The sequence below is a fragment of the Balearica regulorum genome, chromosome 3 (genome assembly GCF_011004875.1).
Source record: "Balearica regulorum gibbericeps isolate bBalReg1 chromosome 3, bBalReg1.pri, whole genome shotgun sequence".
Lineage (NCBI taxonomy): Eukaryota > Metazoa > Chordata > Aves > Gruiformes > Gruidae > Balearica > Balearica regulorum.
In genome coordinates, this window is record NC_046186.1 from 71176714 (window position 1) to 71200270 (window position 23557).

Here is a 23557-nt window from a genome sequence, read left to right on the forward strand (position 1 = left end):
CGGAGGCCCCGACCGCTGGGCCCGGCGCCCGAAAGAAGCTGTTCCCCGGCCAGGGGGGCACCAGCCGGTCCCTCAGCTCCCTCCTGCCCCCTGTCCTGCTGCCGGTAACGAGCGCGTCAGGCCGTGACGGACCCCTTAAACCTGCCCGAGAGGGAGACCGGTAGCGCCGTTACCGCCGCCATCTTGTTCCGCCCCCGCGAGCCGGCGGGCTACACCCCACCCCCCCCGGAAGTGGGACGAGGCAGCCGGACGTTATTGGTGAGTCAGCCGCGCCCGCCGCGCCGCACGGCGACGGGCGCGGCGGGCGGGGCCTGGAGGCCCGCGCGCCCTGGCGGAGCTCGGCGGGCGGTGGGCGGGGCCGTGGCTCGCCGGCGGAGAGCGGCTCGCCCCCTCCCCCAGGTCAGTGCTGGCGCGCGGCGGGAACCGCCTCGCCCCTCCCGTCGGCGGCGGCGGGCGGGCGCCGCGGGGAGGGGGAGGGGGAAAGGAGGGACGGCGGTGCGGCCGCCCTTGGCGGCTCCGCGCCCCCGGTCGGAGCTGCGGCGGGAGCTTGCGCTGCGGGAGGGAGCTGCGTAGCCCCTGTTATGACCCCTCGGAGCGGCGGAGGGGCGGCGGCGGGGCGGCGGCACGGACGCCTGCGGGCCGGGCCTGCAGCAACGCCCGCGGGAAGACGTGGGCGAGACGGGGCGGCCTCGCCCGCTCTTCCCGCCGCGAGTGGGAGGGTCCCGCGTCCCCCCCGCGGGCACGGCCGTAGGCCGAGCGAGGGGAGGCAGTTTCGGGGGTGAGAAAGAGCCCTGCCCGCGGCAAGGAGGGGGGTAATTTCCTGCCCCATCCCTTCCTCCGCCTCCGGACTGCCCCTGCCGGAGCAGGAAGGCTGTCGGGCCGCTCCCCTGCCTCCCCCTCGCACTCAGGTACTGCGGCGCCGCAGCCCGCCGAGCGCTCCTCGGCGGTGGCGCAGCTGCGGCGGAAGCCGAGCGTTAAGGAACGGGCGGGGGGGGGGGGGCCGGGCCCCCGCAGCGCCGTGACGCACGGCCTGGCGGTGCCGCCGCCCCGTGTCCGCCAGGGGCGCCCGTGAGCCGCGCGTCGCCGTGGGGCGGGGGCCTGAGCGCCTCGGCCGCCGCCTCGGGTCGGGGTGGTGCTGGCCTCGCTCTTCCTGCGGAGGCGGGGCGCCTTCTCCTCCCGATTGGCTCCCTGGCGGCCTGCTTCCCGCCCGCCCCGGCAGGCAGCCAATGGGAGCTGGGCCGCGCCCCTCCCCCCCCGGCGCGTACTGTAGGGGCGCTCGCGGGCGTGGGGGTGCTGCCGCCGCTGTTTCCTGAGGGGGAGGGGAGGGAAGGGAGCCGGAGCCGGAGCCGCCTGTTGCTGACGCCGCCGGGCGGAGGCTGGGAAGGAGCAGAGTGCCGGCAGTGGGGCCGCAGGAGAGCACCGCCCTCCTGGCTGTCCCCTGGGGGCAGTCTGTCGGCAGCCGCACCGCGGCGGATGAGGCCTGGGCGCCTCGCCGCTGCGGGGCCCGCAGCGCCCGGGGGGAGTCACTGGGCAGGGCCTGTCTCTTTACCGGCGGAGTGGGCCCGATTTATTCGTACATCTTGGTGGCTTTGCCGCAGTGAGCTTGGAGTCCCGGCTGGAAAGGCAACGAGCGTGAATAAAGTATGTTTTGTATTAAAGACATGTGGGGAAATAAAGCGCAGGTTTGTTTCTGCTGTTGGGAAATGGCACCCACTCTCTTGCAGTGGTAGCTCTTTACCCCACTTACTTCTTGGACTGCTCTGTTCTGCTCTTCTGGCTAGGTGCCTCTGCTCCTACAAATCTGGCCTTAAGGCTCCTCGATGGAATTTAGTCTACATGATCACTCCTTCCTTGTAACTTGCTGTAAGCTTCTACAGTTGAAAAATCACCTTTAGATTTGACACAAGGTTTTGTTGGCTGGGAAGGTACAGATTTACCTGGTGTTTTTGAGTCCCTTTCCTGTGCTGCCGGAGACTTCTCCTGTTGTCCTGGCTCTCAACCATCTTGGGTTGCACTTGCTGCATTCTTTGGCTCTTGATTATCCAGAGGGAACAGGCCTTTAAAAGGGTGAATGTGCCTTGTCCTGGGCAGTCTCTTCTGGGTCACTTTTTAAATACAAAGACAAGTTCAAAATTAAAATAATAATTAGTGTATTCTAATAAGTGTGCTAGTAACAGGCTTACAAATTGGGCAGAAAGCTACAAGTGAAGAGCATGTAAAGTTATGCCCAATATCAATTACTTACTCTGTGGTAGCCTAAAGCCTTTTTTTTTTTTTAGTATAATTGTATACCTCTTTCACCAGAATTAGTGTACCCCCCTTCCGTTGTTATGTCAGGGTGAGATTTGGGTTTTGGTTTGGGGTTTTTTTTCAAGTTGTGTGTATATTGTGCTAGCATCTAGGTATCCTTGCCAGGATGGAGGGCTTGTTCCAGTCAGCACACAATTATTTGTTCTCACAAAAAAATGCCTACTTGAACTGTTACATTAAATATATGGGTGGTATTGAAGATTCTTCTTTACACAGTTTTTGAAAAATACTCTGAAATTTGCAGTTTTTTCAAACTATACAACTTAATGACTTTTTTTTTAATAACTTGCTGAAGATGGATTTTGTTCTTGGTTAATAAAAGCAGATGGGGGTGGGGACTTGACATTGTGATTTTTCAGCAGGTGAAACACATCCACTGAGGTATTCAGTCTACTGTCTGTGAATACTTTAAAAGTTTATTTGATTAGTTCATACAGCGTAGCGTAAATACCATAAGCTTGCTCTCAGTCTGGGATAACAGAATAAGGACACTGTCGTGTTTCCGTCAGCAGAGGTAGATCTGCAAGCAGGCCTTGCGGTCCCTGTTTCACCAGTACGTACTAGCAGGATCAAGACCGTGAACCTGATTGACTCAGCTCTCGCTCTAGTCAAGACAGATGGATGGATGGAGCTGGAGCCATGCTTGGCTGTTTGTGATACACCAGTTTGAGCTGCTGCTCGTCAGTGTGTGGATTCCGTAGGTGACATTCCCATACAGGCACATAGATTCACAGTCTGATGTCCTCTTTAAGGTGTGTGCTTGCTCATGAGTAGTCTTGTCAGTGGGGTTACTGAGAGTGCAGATTGCTACACGGAATGAGCAACAGAAGGAAAAGATGCCTGCTTACATATTGACATAGCAACCAATTCTACTTTTTCACCATGTGTTGCAAGTGCACACAGCTCAATAATGTGTTTTGATCTTAATTACAGTATTTCCATAGCATTGAAAAAAAAGCTATTTAATCTCACCAATGTTTATGTGCTTAGGAGTACTAACATATGCAAAAGCAGTATGCATCACCTTTTAGATAAGGGTAAAATAATATTTCTTTGCCAAGGGTTGATGGATGATTTTGTTTGTTTTAAATACAGTTCTGAGGGAAGCAATGAGACTGAAACTTCTGTGCCTTCAGACTAGATCTTTCCACGCTTTAACAACAATATGCCAATGCCAAAGCTTTAATAAAACTGGACGTCCGTTATTAAAGCTGGATAATGAAGTTGACAGAACAGCTCACAGAACAGCAAAGTCTTGGAATTTGTATGCTCTGAAAACTGCTTCCCCTTGTTTGACAAGTGGATATGTGCAAGTCAAGAATTGGCAACTGCTCCAAGGAAATGTATCAGCTTTGGGAAAGAATGTTTATTATCAGAGTGGGGAGGTTTTTTTTCCATCCTGGAAACGTTTTGGTGTGGCGATGACAGAAAACTACAAGCTCAATACGGAGCATATTGAAAAGCTTAGGAACATGTCATCAAGATTTTACTCGGTTGTATCAGCTGGTAAAATTATTCCAAAACACAGTAACCAGCCAGTCAAGAGGCCACCAAAGGCACCAAGGACCAAGCAGCCATCCAGAACTAACCAGCCACTACTTTCAGACATGGAGGTAAAGTATAAAATTTACAGCCTGTATAACATTAAGGGAACTTCATCAATTTAATTTAGATTCAGATTTGGGGTTAGATTAACATTATAATGAAATTAGCATGTTTATTTGGTGAGGAGCATTTCATTATTTACCCTATTGTGGCCACAAAGAGGTTAGGACTCTGCAAACAGAAACAAAATTGATAGAAACTAGCGTGTCTGGTATTTTGAAGATAAAATGGAGATTTATGAGCAATGTGTAAACAAAAGTGGAGGGAAGATAAGTGGTTATTAAAGCAGAAAGATGAAATCCATTAAAAATAATTTTCACCAGTCCTCTCAAATCACATTTAGTATTGAGAAACAAAGTCTAGCTTTCAGAATAATTTAACTTGGATATCCTTTCTTGTCCAGTTCTATCCAGTTTTAAGGTTTCACTCAAACAGAAATCAAGATGAAAGTAAATAGTATAAAGTTTGTATTCATATTTAAGTTTCAGATGGGAAATGGGTGCAGATGCACCTTGATCTCCAGACTCCTAGGTCTACAGAGTAACTGCAGCAACAAACTGTTTTGGATGAAATGAGATATGATTAAGTGGAACAGTGTATACTTGTGGCTGTTACTCCTTGAGATGCTTCTTTGCAAGCCTCAATACCAGCCAAGGCAGACCTTAAGCAGATTTGAATATAAAATCTCTAAGAAACATCCTGGTGTCAGAATTGTTACTGTTCTCCTCAAGCTACAGCCACAACTGAGTTCCAGGGTATTGTTAATAAAACAGTATTAGAGATGAAACTGAAACGGGTATTTTGCTTTCAGAAATAGCTTCCACATTGCAAAATGTGTCTATTACATGATCTACTGAATGTGAGCACAGAAACTGAAGTTTTAATACTTGCCTTCTCGTCATCTAAGCTTCTGTTTAATATTTTGTATGATGAGCAGGAATATGCTTTAATGTAACATAAAGACTGCATTATAGACAATTTAGTTCCCACTTGTATTTTCCTATTGCTTTGAAAAGAGAAAGGGAAGAGTATTAGTCCTGAAACACCATGTAGTGTTTCAAGCTTGTGATTCATGCTATAACATTACATTCAGAGATTGCTGCTTCTTACTGTTGGGTGAATTGAAGTGACAATTTATTTAGGTTCTTGAGGCTTTTAAATGGCAGCATAGTACGCAGACAGTTTCTTTGTTTGACATTTTCTTATATATTTATGCAAGTAATATGCACTGCTATTTTTACTTTATGCCACTGTGAAGAAATGGAGAAAATCTTGCCTGATCTACTGAAATAATAACGTACTTTGAGGAAACTTCCACATGGCACAATGCTGTGCCAGAAATCACATAAACTGAGACCTAACAAAAAAAAAATTGCTATTTTTTAATAAACCTCATGTGGTTTTGTCAGATACATAGCCCCATCTACAGGGGTATGGACAGGCTGTCACCTTGACTGTAGGCTGACATTATTTTGAAATAAGCTTTTTTTTTTTACCTGTTTGTCTATTTTCTTATAGGTACGTAGTATAGAGAAATAACTTAAAGATGTGGCTGATTTCTGCAAGATGACTAATAGAAGTAGAGCAAATGGAGAATCCTTGTGGGTTTTTTCAGTGCGCTGTCAGTTTTCCCTAAATCCTGGTGTCAGGAGAAAGCTGATCTTGCCTTCCTGTGCATGCATGGAGGTCACTAAGAACCCTCCTGCAACTATTGCCAGGGCAGTTACCCAGGGACAGGCTGCTGCGTCTTCTCTTTCCCTGTCTGCCCCTTGAGACACTAGCTCTAGGCTCACACCCTGAGGTTCTGAACCCCCAGCGTCTCTGGTGGTTTCTATCTGGAAAGGCCTGACAGCTGACACCTTTCTTTTGCAGAACAGTCCCTGAACAAGGTCTTTTCCACTCACCCCTCCCCAGCACTGGTCTCGGTGTTTACAGGCAGAGTGCTGAGCACTAGCAGTGATAAATGGTGGTAAGACCAGTTTTTCAGGATGGATGGAGGAGTTGCTTGAAAGCAGTTAACTGGTTTAGTCAGTCCATCAGTGAGAGGTACCACTACTCAGTTTAGTTAATCTCATAAAGTCTGATGACATGAAAAGCCTCTGAGCTAATTCTTAATGCTATAGCCATGTAGTCTAGGAAAAGCTTGAAAATCAAATAAAGAGGGAGTATTTACTATCCTTAAGATAAAGTCTGACTCCTATGGTGATGTGAGGATTTAAGTTCATCCTACAGGTTTTCTTTATTAAAAATTCTTGTATGCTTAAAGTGGAAGGGATGAGCTAAGGTGAATTATGGTTCCACGAGCCTGTGCAGTTGTTGGGGGCATGACGATATGGAAAATGGGTTGTTGAGGTACTTAGGATGGCTACTCAGATATAGCTGTTGTGGTGCTCTGAATAGAATCTCAGTGAAGCCCCAGCTGTAGGCAGAAAGGAGGAGACTGGTGAGTAGCTGGAGTTTCTTTCTAGCACCAGTACAGATCATGTATTCTCTTATTCTGAAGTTTGCAGGTGAAAGTGGCATAACAGAAAGCGTGGGATTAAGGTTGACCGGCCAGTTAACACGTCTATTTTAGGATTAGCTGAATCACTCAGAGGATAGATTTTTTTGGCTGTGTCTCCACCAACTATCGTGGGAGCTTAGACATCTAGAGAGCCTGTGGACACATGTTTTTCAGGTGTCTTAATCTCAAATTACACCCAATCCAAATGTTCCCTATCAAATGAGATTTCAGTGCGTTGTTTGAAAAAAAAAAAAAAAAAAAAAACTAGTGCATATCCAAAATGCTGTTTCAGGCATGTAGTCTTAGCAGCAAACTTATGGTTCTAACTAAATGTAAAGTCTTTACGTTGAAACTAAAATTGCAGCAGTAAGACAGAAAGTCTGTCCTGTAGTACATCTGCCTTGAAATGAATAGTACAAGTAGTAAACTATTGGAAGCATAGAGCAGGATAGAGATTTTTGGATTGTATACTAGCTAGAAGATGTTTGCTCCCTTAGCTCTTGACAGAAGAGTTCGATGGAAGACTCTGTGTACTTCTAATAATTGGAGCTTTCTGGAAGAATCTGAAATAAATAATTTGCATTGGCAGTTTAGAGATTGAGAATGGATTTATACGGATGAAATTGTGATAATGCAACTTCTCAGAGGTACTGCAGCAAGGGAACTGAAAACAATTCTGTTCAGTGTTAAACTCAGCCTCGTAGCACAGTTGCGGAAATAAGCCTGCGAAATTGCTCACTGAATATTTAATTACTTTTAAGGTTTATTTTCTGTTAGTGATCACTGAATTAAGAGGATGTGTAAAGCAAAGCTTTGGAAATTATAACAGAATGTTAACATTAGAAAAGAAGGTTTGAATGTGTGGCTGTGACTGATGACTAGTAATAGCCCCTCAAGGAGCAGAACACCTTTTTAAGCCTTGCTGTTTGATAGTGTGAGTGCTGCGAGAGTATAATTTGGGTTTTTAAGATGAAGTGTATTGTGGGTATAAATGCTTGCAGATGAGTACAGTTCTTTTGTTCATTTGTTGTTAGTTACATCCCCATTTGTATTAGTTACAAAAAGCTGGAAAGTGATCCACAATAAGACACACATTGCTTTCTGGATATCTTCCCCTACATTGTACTGAAAAACATTATCATGGAACATACATGGTATCAGAACAAAGAAATCCCTTAATATGAGTAGTATAATTTGTAAATCAGTTTATTGTGATTTGTTTGATTAATAAGAAAATCTTTACACAGATGACTTCCGATTTTCTTGCCATACGTGAGTGAGTCTTACTGCAAGTCAGTATGATTTTTCCAGTCATTTGTTTCAATATGGCATTTTAGTTATTTACGGTTGTGGGATATTGAGACAAAGTCTGGCTGTTGGATACTGGTCGACTGTGGTGTCAGTTGAGACCATGTTGTCAGTGCAAGATTCAGCTCCGAGGGGGACACTGTAGATCTGCAGCACCTACGTAAGATCTGTGACTTTCTATGCTGCAATGGCTTGTACCTTGGGGCTTACCTGGGCAGCGAGCTTTGTGCTTGGAAGAACGCTCTGTTTGCGGTTGGAGCTTCTGCTAGATAAGCAAGCTGGGATAGTTGAGTTCCATTTATCTTTAAAATACAGATCTTAAAGCTGATATTGGGGGTGTCTTGCTTTTGATTTCTGTGGTCAGCCAAGTATGTCATAAATTAGGATGGGGGAGCAGCAGCAAGCATAGCTCTACTGTTAAAGCATTTGATAGGTGTTCTGGGAAGAAAGATTCATTTTTTGGCTCTATCACAGAGTTTTTTGGTGTGTCTTACTCATGTCACCTGGTTTGATCTCTCTGTGATTTGCGTTCCCACTTAAAAGGGAGTAAGTAATCTGGTTTAGTATTTGTATACCAGGTGGACAGCATGGCAATGATATCATAGAAAAGAGTGAATAAATGAAAAATGTCACTCTCGTGATAAATTTAAGGCAAACAATTGTCTTATGAACATCTTGCTTCAGCCTTTCCCTAACTCAAATCTTTATTCCTTTGGCACAGAATCTGATGCAGTGCACAGCCTTTGCAACAGCAGATGAATATCATCTTGGTAATCTGTGTCATGACCTGACTTCACATGGATATGTTGAAATAACAAGTTTGCCTAGAGGTAGATTTTTGAAACATATTAAAAAACATATTAAAAGCAATGTTATACCTTGGGAAATGAAATATGGGTGAGGTATATAATTTTTGTAACTTCATGTATTCTTATTCTGGTAATAAGAATACATTCTGGAATATATCATACTGCCTATAAAAATATTGCTTTGCTTAAAAAACCCACAACTGAACCTTTCAGAATAGCAATATAACCAGCACTCGCTGTTACCCTATGATAATTTTTCTCAAAATTACAATTACACTAAAAGTCTTGCAAAACTAGGTGCACGCAGGAAAAATAAATTTGGAAATTTTCTGATACAAAGAATTTCTATAGAAATTCACTAACTGAAAAATTCTGGAAGTTTTCTTTGTTTCAATTAATTTTTCAGTAATGTGATACTGTAGCGGTTCAGCTGTCAAAACAGTTTTGTAATTTGAAATGTTGCCTCTTCTTTCCATACCCACACTTCTATTAATGTAAATCACGGAGGGTTGGAGAGGAAGGCATGCAAGAGAGAATCTTGCTTACTAAGTGAAGTGAAAAAGATATACACATAAATGCTTAGTTCTAGTAAAGAGAATGCAGACAATACTTTTTCTTATTGGGCGAAGTATATCCTAGCAATTGTCGAATGCCTCACTTAGCTAGGCTTTGGCAAAATAATTGGTTCTGGTTTTCCATACAAACTATCTCTGAAGACTGGGGAAAGTAGGGCTTGGAAATAGCTGAAGTATATACTACAAGAGAAAAACAAATGGAGCTTTTTATAGCTGAAGGAACCTTATGCTCTAGAACAGCTGTGATTTTTGTATGTTGGCAGTAGAATGCCTTTTTTTTTTTCTTTGAATGAACAGATTATATGAAGCGAAGAGAATGACAAATAGTGTTTGTGGACATTTCAGTAGAGGTTATCAAATATCTGACTGTCTCTCAAACACTTAATAATCCAAGTGCAATAATACACCAGATTTGCTAATGATCATCTTGCTCAGGAAGATGAACTTGGAAAGACAAGGTGCTGTAGAGTATAGGCTTCATGTTCCTTTGTAGTGTCTTTGTATTAAAAACAACACTGGTTTGTTGATAGAAACTGTACGATCCCCAACATGACTGTGAATTATTGTAAGGCAAATGTTGCAGTTGCTGGTATTTTTCCTGAGAAGTGTGGATTTTGCCAGTTCTTTCATTTGTTCATGGTGTGGTTTTGACTCCTTACAATAGATACTCTATCAAAAGTTTGGAGGAGGTAGTGGTGAAAGGATGTTGGATTGTGCCTGTGGATTTGATGTGTTGTGGTGGTTGGCTTGTGTATGTGGCAGTGGTTGATTACCAACTCAAACATTGAATCTTGGAAAATCAAAAAATATTAGCACATAGAAATCTAAATCAGCAATTATTGTATGGATTTGTTGCTTTGTAGTGTTCTTCCTAAGCATTATTCTTGGTTTTGACCTCTTTAAAACATTTTAGAGGCAGATCTGGTATCTCCACTTAGAGTGGACCAAATTCTCCTCAGTTGTGTATGTTTTGGCTGGAGTGGATAAATAAAGATAAGGGTGATTTTTGAAAAAGCAGATGAGAAAATGCCGACAAGTGTTTCTTCCACGATGAACTTGGACTTCACACCCAAAACTTGCTTTAGTGATTCATCAAATCATGTGTTTTTGAACTGGAATAGCAAGTGAAAGAAAAGTCTCTAAAGATTTCATGCAGACTAACTGTGTGGCCTCCATTCAGGTGTTAGCAAAAGTATATCCAATACTTGGTCATCTCTGCTGCCTTAGTCTACCTGGCCTCTATGGCTTGAGCAGTAAAGTGGAGAGTGGAGTTTGTACACAGACTGAATTTGATGACTCATTGCTTGACTTGTGATCTTTCTGCAAAGGGTTTTGAACTTTTTAAGGCTTAGGTGTTTGGCCCTGCAAATTCCCCTTTGCAGAGTCTCACTTTACAATAGAGGTAGAGGGTTTTGCTGGTCTAGCTTCCATTAGTTCTGCAATGAGATGAGTCATGCTGGAAAGTAACCTTTTTTTGTCAAAACCACATCATGACGCCTAAAACTTTATCTACATTAGTGAGTAGTACAGTGGAGCACACCTGTAGGGGAAAAAACCCAAAATCCTGTTTTGAGAACCCAGCATCCACGTTTTGTAAGCTTTGAGGCATTCTACTTACACTAGCTCAAGTCTGGTCCTTTGTAACAAATGCCCATTAGCAGTTGGAGTACCACAGGTGCCTTTTTGGAGCTTCTCTTTCAGTTTAATGCAAAAAAACCCAGTTTGTGTACTCTGACAGTGTTCTGCAGTGCACATCAGAAGTGTGGTAAGTGAGGGTGGCTGGAAGATTTATTTCAAAACCATGGTTGTGATCCAAAAGAGGATGCAGGTGTACCCTCTCCTGTCTTGAGGGTATGCTCTTTCAAGTTTCTGACTATCAAAGCAAAGAATGCAAAATTTGAGCGCAGATTAGTCCCTTCCTGTACAGGAAGGAGAAAGATCTTCTGGGCAAGCAGATTTGAATGGTAATTTCTCTGCAACTGTGGGCAAACTTCCATAGTTCCCTCGCATTGCCTGTCCGCTTCTGTATTCTGTCCCTGGTTATGTACTGTGCCCTGCATCAGTTTTCCCTTAAGTCTTTTGTTCTTCAGAACTGTTACATTTCATTGACTAAAGACTCCAGTAAACTTCAGCATAGTGGCTGGGTCTGTCTAGAGCGTGACACTTCAGAGAAGCAGTGTAGTTTGATACTGTAGCTGTTTCCGGGCAAGCATTTCCATCAGAAAAATAAGAGACTGACTGATGTGTTAGTGTGTAACCGTTAAACTGGAATTACATGCTTATAGCTATCCTGTTTAGAAGTTTGAATAATTCAGTATTTTTTTTCCCTATTTCTTTCAAACTAGATGCTGCAAATGTTTTGGTGATTGGTACTGAGAAATCTGCAAAAGAGGATGATCCCGGCATGATTTTTTTCTTCAGGTAAGTTGTAAATCATGCCCAAAACATTATTTTAATAGCAATGGTACGAAAGAAGTAGTGCAGCTTCCTAGATCATTGCATCGTATAACCTCATGAAACTCAAGGAATAACTGTCCAATCAGAATGATGAAAAAAAAATCAGAATTACTTAAATGGTTAAAAAAAACCCCTTATCTTCTCATGTTTTTTCATTAAGTATGGTTAAAAAGCAACTATTATGAAGTTTTTGTGAAGATAGTATTAAGTTTCTTGATTTACAATGACCAAAATGGCCACTGTACAATTTGAATATCACATTGAAATACATTTAAAACAGTATAATTACACTTCAGTTTTTCCTTGAATTCACAGGGAAGGGGCTGTTGTGTTTTGGAATGTGGAAGAGAAAAGTGTAAGTAAAGCAAAACTGTTTGTTCAGACATCATAAGCAGGTGTTTTGTCAGTCCCAGAGAGCCCAGCATGCTTGGGTTTTGTTTGGGACCTTGGATCTCTCCATGAAGGAAAAGGACTGATTTTTCTCCTAATTAGTGCAGGTGCTTGCCTGCTGCTGCTCTCAAGTGTGTGGGCTGCTGATATATCACCTTTGAAACCTGACTTTCTGCACAAAATGAACAAATACATGTGTAACATACAAAGTGGATAACCTTTTCTCCTTAAGGCCAAAAATCTGAAACGTTAATCTGGTGAGACTGACAAATGAAAATTCTTACAGCTTAACATCCTGAAAGAGTAGATCAGAAAAAACAATCTGTGAATGGTTGATTGAAAGGCACTAACGTGACAGAAAATGTGCTTGTTCTAGAACCAGTTAAGCAAAAGCTATTCAAAACTAACTTTTGGATAACTTTGAAAGAGACAAAATTTGTAAGGAACTTTTTAATACGGTTTTGTGTTTCTACCAGTTAGCAGTTTTCCTGAAGGAAGACTTTTATTGATTGGTATAATTGTTACAATATGTTGATACTGAAATGACATACCCCTTATGGTAATTTGGTGCTCTTTGCTGACCAAGAGGGTTATGCCACAGGCATATCTGGTTTTATGAATGTATTTATAGTTACTTTAAATCTTTTAAATACTGATTTTTTTATTACTGTGGTTAAATAAAACTGGATTCTAGATACAATGAGGAAAAAGCATCGATCTTAACTGTAGGCAGAGTATGTGAAATTAAATAGATGATACCTAGATGCACAGAAGTCCACAGAAGGATTTTCATCAAGGTTAATGAAAATACAGAGCAGTTTCCAGACATGAACAATTTCTGGATTCAAGTTCACTTTTTCTGTTTCAGACCTGAAATGTTCCTGATTTCCTGTCTGTTTTGGGGGGTTTCAATATATCAGCTGGTCTACAAAAAGATACTAGTTCTCCCTTCAAACCTTGCCTGTAGCACTCTTAGGATGCTATGGCTGTAACTACGCTCCTGATTCACAGGTATTACTGAAGACTAGCTGACTAATTCATGTTGATTTTTAGGGGTTGGGCACCTCTACCCACTGGAGTACTCTGAAAAATCTTGTTTTGTTGTACATGCTTAAGTGCCTTTGAAAATTTGATACCACGTTTTTCTTGTCAGTACTAGTAACTTTAGTTGGTCCCTTGCTAGCTTTATTGATAGAGGAAGAGGAAAATTGCCTCTTTCTGCTTATTGAAGTCATAGTCAAAGTTTTAACTTCCAAACAGCTTGCTCAAGTAGAGGAGGTATTTTTATGCACACTTTTAATGAACTGAAACAAACAACAACAAAAAACCCCAAACCAGTCTGTAGAACAGAAACTGAAAGTAATTCAGTAAAACAGAACATAGAGAATCACTGTGAGTGGACAAAATTGCTTTTTAAAAGTACTCCAGAATGACTATTAGGAGAGGAAAAACTATTTTAAACTAATGGACACTTAACAGAAGTAGTAATAACTACAGACTGATCATTAATAGAAATTTAAAATGTAAAATACAGTTTTCAAATACCTGAGTAGGGAGGTTGTGCAACAGCTTCCCCACCAAAAATAGCAAGGGCAAAAAGCAAAACTAGCTTTGAAGTGGAGTTTCATCTGCTTTTTTAAAAGGAAATTGTGTGACGTGATTGCCTGTAATAGCAACAGTTTGCATTCAGTGAATCTAGACCATCTCTTCTCGTTCAATATACTGTGGCACAGGTAGTCCCTTCTATAAAATCAGGCTGGGCCTAGAAGAAACTCACATGTTGGTGGAAGCCTTTGCATAACTGTGAATAGATAAAAGAAAGCTGCCACTGAAATACAATTTCTCATTATCCAGAGCAATGGAGGAACTTTGGAAGCATATTGCAAGACATATTAATTTTACAGAATCGGTTACGGTCTGTAAAGCTTTGTTAAATCTCGCTCTGTACTGGCCCTGGGAAGCCTGAGCTGGTTGTAATTCTGGAAGGGATTGTTAGTCTATTAACAGCGTAATTATTACTGTATTAGTAATGGCTTCATGAAGCCAGCTAGAGCACCTGGATCCAAGTGAAAAAACACACTCTTGAAGTCTGGCATGCCACATTATGGATTGGCTATTAACTCTGGCGCTGTTTTAGCGGGGTTTGCACTGCCAAACTCTCCCTGGACACAGCATGGCTGGCTGGCCAGGCTGACTGGCCTAACAGCAGACGCTTCCTTGCTTCAAAAAATGAAAATAATTTTTCATACCCTTTTTTATCACAATTCTCGGAATATATGGGAGGTGCTAGTCATGCTAATATTAAATTCAGGATCATGAAACAAGCAGTTGTAGCTGTAGGGTTGGGGACTTTTTAGAGAGAAATATTATTGTGTCTTACATAGATAGTATCACCTAAATTCTTGAAAGCAATGAAGAAAGCTAGCACTGCAAAGAAAATACCTCTTGCAGGTGATCCAAGACATTTTTTTAGACTACTTAACCTGGAGAATATGCTTCATGAACAATTTACTAGCATACAGTTTGGCATTAAAAAATCAACTATCATCTATTATTTTGAAGAGTGATTTAAGTAAGAATGAGTAGAAGATTCACCTCTTTAAAGAATTTAGGCATCAAAAGTGTATTGTGGTGGTTTGGGTTTTTTAATTGGCTGTTGTGAAGCTAAATGCCTGTTAAAAACCTGTAGGATGAGTGCTTTTTTTAGTTCAGAATTTGTTTCTAATTGCAGTATGGTTTTTGAGGGGAGCCTTGTAGCACGTAGGATTCTTCATCCTTGTTCTATGTGCTGCTAAGTCAGATGTCAGAGGAGAAAGTTTTATGAGAGATAAGGGCTCTTTCTTCCTGCATCAGGTTTTAGTGTGCTTGAGAGTAAAATGACAATGAGATTACTTCTGCAAGTAAAATTGCACATCTAACTGGTTACAGGGTTGAATGTGGGCAGCTGAAACCATTTTTACAGATTTCTCTAGTGGTAAAGGATTTCCGTAATGTAAGCCAACCTCTAGTAGCTGAAACAAAACTATGGGCTTTAGCAGCAAACTAGTAATTTTGGCAGAAATGACCACCTGATGGACTTATCCTAAAGATTCATTCCCACACTCAGCCATCTGCCAAAATCTTGTACAGCTCATTGGTACAATACTGAATAGATTTGCATTGCCTTTACTGCTGCTGTGGTTATTCCTCACTGTTTTATACTCGCAGACATTAAATGACGTTTTAGTCTTCACAGATTCCTTGCAATTGTTATAGCCACAGTTCTTCCATACAACTACAGATAGCTTCAGAAGTAAACTGGGTTAATAATCACTTCGTTACTTAGCACACCTATTTGTTGTTATGTAAATAACTTCATGACAGTTGCGTTCATCAACCTATTATATGCTAGACCTTCGTAGAGTGATAGTACACTGCACGGTAACTGTTCCTATGTGTGCAATTGTCTTTTTCTTAGATGAAGAATATCATGCGAGTGCTAGAACAGCATGAAATTCAGCCCTATGAAGTTGCACTAGTCCATTGGGAGAATGAAGAGATGAACTATAGAATAGGAGAGTAAGTATCTTCAGGCACTCTTGATACAAAAGCTAATAGACATCTGAAACAAATTCAAGCAAAAGCAGCTAGGAGAAATATGCTTTTTCTTACTCTTTTTCAAATGAGTAAAATAAGGAAAGGAAAGAAACAGTAAAGTTTAAATTGATAAATTTTGCTGAACTGCTAAACTTGCAAGTAATGGCCTTTGACTTGGTTCTGCACCAGATTTTGTAAGGTCTGGAGCTCCGTGCCCACATAACTGAATGTGTTCTTCAGCAATCCCAAACAGAAATTATGTACCTCATAGGAAATTAATATGCATTATTGAGACAACCTGACTTTAAAGAGGATTTTCTGCGTAAGCTTTCCTTAATGCCCTCTAGGTTCATATATGAAGATGTAATTCTGCACACACTTCACTTCCTAGGAAAGTTATAACTTGAATACTGTGGAACGATAAATTCAGCAAGTTGTCTTGCCTGGTTAAATAATGTTTTTTCATCATGGGGAGCAAATGATCTCTACAGAAATATTTCTCAATGTAAATTATTATAAAAATTATCTGTAACTTTCCAACAGCACCAAAAAACAACTCCTAGACAGGACAATGTAACACTAGGAGCTGAGCTAATGAGGTGGAGCTTAGTTAAGGTAACCTAATAAGAGGACAGGTTTTTGGTTTTGTTTTTTCTTGCACGTACCATCCAGTTGTGTAATTCTGATTCCTGACACATTCCATTGTGTTTATGCAAGTTTCATAGTGAAATAGTTCAATTTATGATGTCTCATGCCCCTTTTCTTTGCTACTGGCCTCCTGTGCAATAGAGGTTTCAGGGAAAGTAACATCATAGCAGGGAGAAAGTGATATTGATAAAAGTGTCAGAAGAAAAGGAAAACAGAAAGAGGCAGATAATGTGGGAGATAGATGCCAGCATCCTGCTTACTCTGAATTATCTGTGTGTATATAGTAATGCTGTAGTTACCACCACAGCTTGCTGCAGTTTCAATTAAACCTAGAAAATTTGGTCACAATATTAGTCTTAGACCGAGGAACTAATTTTCAGTGATTTGTTTTTGTTATTGTCAGGTTGAATGTGAGTAAAATGCAAGGATGGGGATGATCTCCGTAGAGATATGGCATGTTTTATATAAATAACCAACAAACCTTTCTTGCATTGGTGCTTGTTCTTTGAATGTGCCTTTGCTAGTGGCTCAGTCAATGAAGATTCTTCAATCCTGTTTTAACAGAGGTCAGTCAAAGCTTTATAAAGGAGAAATCTTGTTAAATTCTGAGCTGGATAATGATGAAGTTGTTCTGCAGAAATTTGCGTTTTCAAATGCCCTTTGTCTTTCTGGTGAGTTAATATTGTTTGTAATACCAAATTTTGTGAAATGTCATTATAAGTGGGACTTGTACAGTGACAGGTTGGAGGAGACTCAGTATCTAGTTTAGGCAAACTGTGTAAAGATTGTTTGTGCTTCACTTGGGAGGATTTGTTTTCAAAGCTTTTGTTTTCTGTAAATTGGGATTACCTCATTCAACGTAAATATTCTTAAAGATCAACAAAGCACACTGAGAAACATACTTTGCAAGAGATGCACATTCTACTGAGCATCCTGTTCCCCACCCTGGAGAACTATTCTAGGATAGCACCAAGGTTGAGTCCAGTATTAGAAACCTGTCAGTAATCTTGGGTAATTCATCCTGACATCATTTCCTCTAATAGAAAAAGCTAGATGTCAGCTCAAGAAGTGATTCCCAGCTGGGGAGCTGTACTGGTATCAAAGGTGTGGGCCAGTCACAGATAATGTTTTTCATGCCTATAGCGGTGGCTGTGTGCCATGGTACTTCTGTCAGGCAGCAGCGGGAGACACTGGGAACAAGTCAGGCTCAGCTGTGGTGGCTGCTGCTTCAGACCTCAAATGAGGTAGGAAGTGGGAGTAGAAGCGAGCAGCTGTAGGCTGTCCTCAAAAAAGACTTTAAAGGAAATGTGGTCCGTCTACTCCTACTGCTTTTAGGTAGATGACAGGATTCCTGTAGTGTTTGGGGAAGTGCACCTTTAAACAGAAGGGACATCAAGAAACAGAACACGTGTTTTTGAAGTGATGCAGCATTTGATCAAGGAGTACAGCATAACTAAGTGGTTCTTGACTGTCGAAGGAAGAGCTATTGAGGAAAAAAGCCTTTAGTTCTCTATAGTTTTCCTATTCATAAAGCCGCTGCGTGGAAGAGTGGTGCCACATATAATGGAGAAAGGGATTTATTCCCAGGAGATAATGGATACCAATTTTTGTTAGTGTGAGGCATGCACATCATAAAGGAAAACAGTTCAGTAATGATCAATAAAAAGAAAGGATGCAAGTCTAGTCTAAGTCAAATTTATGACACAGCAGAAACCAACCTCTGTCAAATCATTGGTGATAGCTGAAACGCCTATTGGCTTTTTTCAGGGGCTAAAGTAAATGTCATTTAAGTCTCTGACTTGGATTAGGCCTCTGTACTCAACAGATGAGTGTGAAAAACACACTGGATTTACTATCGGTGTCCTGACTAGATGATACTATCGAGTACTACTACGGAAGAGTTTATTTTGACAATGAAATATTCCTTGATGAATTTTTCTGAGTGAATAGGGTTAATTTTTGATCTGTTACTACTTCATTCTTGTCTGGGAATCTGCGGACTAAAGAACAGAGGCCTGAGTTACATCATCTTCCTGTAGAAACATCTTCCCAGGCTCAAACTGAGGTGTAGTACAATTTGTGTTGCTGTTGCCTGTGCTGAATAGCTTCCATAGAAGAGAAGTTACTGATGGGAGATTGCTTAAGTTTGAATTTAGCTTTAACAAGTACAGGTGGTGTGTCTATACGAGCCAACTCTCCATGGTTTGAGCATGCTGCATCAAACACTGGACAAATCAGAGTTTCGCAGGACACAAAATGCAGCAGGAACTCGAGTGGCACCACAGGAAGCCAGCCTGGCTCCAGCACAGCTCATTATCTCCTGCCTCCTTGAAACAGTTTGCAAAGGCTTCGTCCGTACGGCAGAGCACTAAACACACAACTTCTGAGCTGAAGCAAAAACTCTCCAGGATCAGAACTGATCGTTTGGAGAAGAGCTGTGCTCAAGGTGGCTCTGTGCGCAGAGCCCTGTCGGGGCCCAGCCCTGGGTTGTCCCTAGATGTACGAACATTGATGGTGTAATGCTAACAGTAACTTGCTACAAATCATGTTTGTATGTATCAATGTGTCTTGAAGCAGTGAGTTGGCAAATTGAAAGTTGTGATTGCTGGAAAGCATCTATACCTCTCACAGCATTCTGCTTCGTCTCCTCTGTGTTGCAGTAAAGCTGGCGATTTGGGAATCCTTGTTGGATAACTTTGTGGAATCCATCCAGTCGATTCCTGAGGTGAGGTCTGGTTTGTACCTCTCCCCTCCTTTCTCCTGTGCTTTGTGAAAGGTCGGTCCAGATACAGCTGAGGATATGGAAAAAAGCAATCGATGCTTAATGTGTCTGATGGTAAAGCCATCAACATAAAAGAAGCTCGGAACGCTCGCAAAGTGGTGGGACAAGAAATCATCAGTCTTAATGGTTGGGAGTGGGGTTCTGCACTGGAATTCTGTTTCTGGAGAAGGCTCCAGGGCGAACTAATCGTGGCCTTCCAGTACCTAAAGGGGGCCTACAGGAAAGATGGAGAGGGACTGTTTACAAGGGCATGGAGTGACAGGACAAGGGGTAATGGCTTTAAACTGATGGAGGGTCGATTTAGATTGGATGTTACAAAGAAATTCTTCACTGTGAGGGTGGTGGGCACTGGAACAGGTTGCCCAGAGAGGTTGTGGATGCCCCATCCCTGGCAGTGCTCAAGGCCAGGTTGGATGGGGCTTTGGGCAACCTGGTCTAGTGGAGGGTGTCCCTGCCCATGGCAGGGGGGTTGGAACTAGATGATCTTTGAGGTCCCTCCCAACCCAAACCATTCTATGACTCTATGATTCCCATGTTGTGCCACTGTCACCTGCTGCTGTGGAATGTGTATGCGTAACAGGACATGCAACGTTTAAAAAAACCTGGCCAAACACAGTGTGTTGCAGCTTGGGCTGAAAGTAATGTGCTTTAACATAAGTATAATGATGAGTTTGAGTGAATTATTTAAACAGTTTTTGATGAGATTTAAAGTACAAAGTATATATGATGTCTCATATAAAAATGAGACGTAGGGTTCAAAAGAGAAATCATAATTTTATTTATTTTACGAAGGAAATAAATGGTAATACATTGTTTGTTGTACGGAAAATGTCTATATACAGGCTAAGTAGTGGCACGGTAAAAGAACACTGTCATGACTTTAAAACAATAGCAGGAAGAAGAAACAAATCTCTTGCTCAGGAAATCATTCATAGAAAATGCTCCAGGATTTTGTATTGACACTGATGGCACAGTCAGTGATGTATTGAAAACCCTGACTGAACAGTTGCACAGTGATACTCTTACAAAGCTAGATAAGCAAGGCACTGAGCAAACAAAACTCCGATGTTAATAATTATGATATGCATTCAGGTTTTAACTCCTGTCCATACTTCAGGCTGTAGAACTCCAGACTGCTTAACTTCCAGTACATGCTACTTGATCAAGCAGTGAAAAGTGTGTTACTTTGCAGATACTGAAGTCACGAAGGAAGGTGAGACTGTCTCATGCGGATGTAATGCAGAAAATCGGAGAACTCTTCGCATTAAGGTAACTTTTTGGTTACACCCATGACATTGTATTATACAGAAGTTAAAAATTAAGTTTTGCATGATACAAAGACCAGAATACCAGTGCTGAGACAACAGCCTGGTTGTGAAAGGTGTGCTGTGCTCGCATAGCAGGCGTGCAGAACCAGTCACACCTGGAGTCCTGAGATACAACCAGGCTGTTAAGGAGCTCCCCAGAAACTTGAATTCAGGTACTCCTTCAGCTTCAGCGAGCTACTAGCATAGACAAGGACTGCTCTGCAGGTATCAAAAGTTAAGGAAGGTGACAAGCTGAGGAGGCAGTGTTGCTATAAGGCAAAAGTCATTTATGCTCAAAACTGTTAAACAGTACAGTATTCTCAGAAAAGTTTCGGGAGATGTGACCAATTGTAAACACCCACTACAACTGTGTTTTTATTATGAAAGGAGATTCTTTCATATTTTACCTGAAAAATACAGGAAAATTTTCCTGTTTCTTTTAACTGCTATGTAAATATTTGCTCCTATATTCACCAAAAGGAAGTTTGAACTACTGTAGTACCCATTCTTTTCAGACACCGTATAAATCTGAGTTCAGACCTGCTAATAACACCTGACTTCTACTGGGATAGAGAAAAACTGGAGGAGCTTTATGACAAGACTTGCCAGTTTCTCAACATTAATCGCAGAGTTAAGGTAGGTGTCTTACTGCTGTAAGAATTTTCCGTACTCGGATTAGCTGTCTTTGGTTCAGCAGGGTTACAGACTGCTTCATCAATGTCTGTTTTAATTGTAGAAACTGATTAAAGAATAATGGGATCCTATACACCATACCCTTTTCCATGTGGTCGTAACCCACTTGCATCTTTACCCAGTTTAGGTTAACAACCCTGCCTCACAGGAATGGATTGTGTATTTCCTGAGCCAGTAAATTAGGCTTTAAATAGTTAGAGGAGGAGATTTAATTCTTGTTCTGAAATACGTGCAAGAAAGCAAGTTAAACTATGTGAAGCAGTCGTCTTACTGATGTGATCATTCAGGTCAGTTCATTGAAGGGTGATGTAACACTCACTGCTGAACCAGAATAAGCAGCACAAAACCCACCTCTTCTGGTAGTACAGCAACCTTAAATATTTAGTTACTTTCAAGGCACTCCAGTAAGTCACGTCGTCTTTTGCTTGTGCCTGTTTTCATGAGCAGGTATCACCCAGAAACAGTTTAATACCTGCAGATGCATATCTAAATGTCTATTAAGAACCTATTGAAAGAACAGACTCATTGATACTGAAACTTCAGTTGCTTGTGCACGTTGTTGCCTTACAGGACTTCCTGTTCTAGTCTTTTGCAGAAGAGTGTTAACACCTTTCTAGTTCTGTTCAGTGAGCCTTTCTGTGGATACTGTTCCTTTATCCAGTGATACCATTCCACTCATGGAATCCAGATTTGCCATGTATTTGGAATCTCTTGCAGGTAATGAATGAAAAGCTTCAGCACTGTATGGAGCTGACGGACTTAATGCGAAACCATCTGAATGAAAAACACACTCTGCGCCTCGAGTGGATGATAGTCATACTCATCACCATAGAGGTTGGTGGGTTTCTTTCTGCTATCGCATTGAAAATATAACAAGTGAAATTTATATACTTCCTAATTTGAGAATCAAGATCCCTTTATTACTGTAATGTACTGTACAAGGGGATTAGTCTTCAGTTCTTTGCAAGTAACTTTTGAAATGCAGCTATAGTTATTTTTCAGATTCTAGTTTACAGTGTAAACTGTTCTAAGGATTATTAAGTCAAATAAAAATTCGTATCACTGTGTTTGCTATTCCACAGGTTCTGTTTGAACTTGCAAGGGTAGTTTTCTGATGACAGAATAAACTCAGGAAGAAGACTGACAAAACTGTAAGGACCATATGGCCCAGAAAATTCCTGTCTCTTGTATGCTTCTGGAAAATAGTGGAATTATGTCTCTTGATAAATCTGTACATCTTCTACTCAAATAAAAAAACAATTAAAAAAATCAGTCTGTGAATGTTATTCCCAACTGCTGTACTAGTGACGCTAGAGAAGGCTTCACCTATTAGTGTAAAGCTGAGATACCAATGACGCATTTGTAGGGGAAGCTTTCTAGTGAGTAGGCCCAGATATGTGCAGGACTGATGGGGGGAGAGATTTCATTTTGTCTCGTTAATAAGCAAGGACAGAAGGATGGATCCCTCACTTTCGCCAACTCCTCCTTGGATAGCTGAGACACTGTCCCAAGCTTGGAAACAGCACTGCTATTTAAGTTACCTGGAATGATTTTAATAAACCTGGCAGGTACACTTAATGATGTGTTCTACCCCATCACAAAAAGGTATTTACATACTTATGGGCATACATTTATTTAGAAGGTATTTATGTGAAAGGGGAACTAGCTGAACTTTATCTGAGGTCACGGGAAGCTGATCTGAGGTCACAGGAAGCTGTAGCAGAATGAGAAACTAAAGTAAGGTTCACAAAATTTCTCTATTACTAGGCTGTCCACCTTATCCTATTACCTGATTCTTACCAGTACAAGTTGCAAGGAGTTAATTAGCATAAGTAAAATGTCTTAATTACCCTCTAAGGTAAAAGTTCTTTTTTTTTTAATCTATTCCTAGTCTACAGGTGTGTAGCTTGCTATCTCCAGAATGTTACATTTACTTAGATGACAGGATTTTTTTTTTTTCCCCCAGCAACTTCTCTTTTGAAATATGTTTTCAGGAACTACTATACAACTGCTCTTTTATCACCTTTTTCAAAATCAGGTTAGTCTAGTGTTATCACCTCAGGAACATACCCTAAGAAGTTTGTTAAAAGCTCCTGAAGCATCATTAACAAGCCATGATGACTAAATTCAGGCTAGAAGTGCAATTATGTTTGCGATAGCTTACTGTTCTCTCTTCACCTGAAAACACTATTTCCAAGTGTGATATTAGACTCCTGTTGAATATACATCAGACAGATACCTGGGGAAGAAAATAGGCAGAGCTAGGAAAAGCATCCAACTACAAACCCATCCTTTAGCCATAAACTATGTTACCAGTGCCACAGGAGCCTCTTAAGAAGCAGCAGCTCTTCTTAAGAGTAGGCTTTCTCCTCAGAACAGGTCCTACCTGGAGGTCTCTGGTCTGGAACAGCTCAACTACCGCTGCTCTGAACTGCTGAGAAGGTCTGAACCATCAGCCCCGCTCATGGAAGTGAATCAGTCAGCAGAGCAGCTTGGTGACAAAGTTACAGCACGCTGCGAAACAGCTCCTTGGCACACATCTGACTTACTCTAGGCTGTTATAGAAATAGTACTTTACGTCTTTTATGCAGTAG

At 41.6% G+C, this 23557-nt stretch overlaps 2 protein-coding genes across 8 annotated transcripts in view; one reads left to right on the plus strand and one right to left on the minus strand.

Annotated features, from left to right (window-relative positions):
- LOC104639278 (coiled-coil domain-containing protein 170) overlaps positions 1–258 on the minus strand; it is a 59498-nt gene extending 59240 nt beyond the window's left edge. The window contains exon 1 of the mRNA XM_075748405.1: positions 133–258. Within this exon, the coding sequence (XP_075604520.1) occupies positions 133–182 (50 nt within the window). The 5' untranslated portion in view covers positions 183–258. The remainder of the gene's footprint in view (positions 1–132) is intronic.
- On the plus strand, positions 111–22232 carry RMND1 (required for meiotic nuclear division 1 homolog). 7 transcript variants are annotated; one of them, XM_075748412.1, is made up of 12 exons: positions 111–258; positions 3406–3923; positions 8448–8556; positions 11456–11531; positions 11883–11922; positions 15415–15515; positions 16746–16852; positions 18842–18906; positions 20156–20232; positions 20786–20906; positions 21681–21797; positions 22046–22232. In XM_075748412.1, exons 2-12 carry the CDS (start codon positions 3420–3422, stop codon positions 22076–22078), a joined length of 1350 nt encoding a protein of 449 aa, XP_075604527.1. In that variant the 5' UTR covers positions 111–258; positions 3406–3419; the 3' UTR covers positions 22079–22232. The 7 variants fall into 7 exon arrangements, 6 of the variants coding, with proteins under 6 accessions (XP_075604527.1, XP_075604525.1, XP_075604528.1 ...); XR_012834567.1 differs by lacking the exons at positions 111–258; positions 22046–22232 and adding exons at positions 269–399; positions 21086–21250; XM_075748410.1 differs by lacking the exon at positions 111–258 and adding an exon at positions 269–399.
- Positions 22233–23557: the final 1325 nt, after the last annotated feature.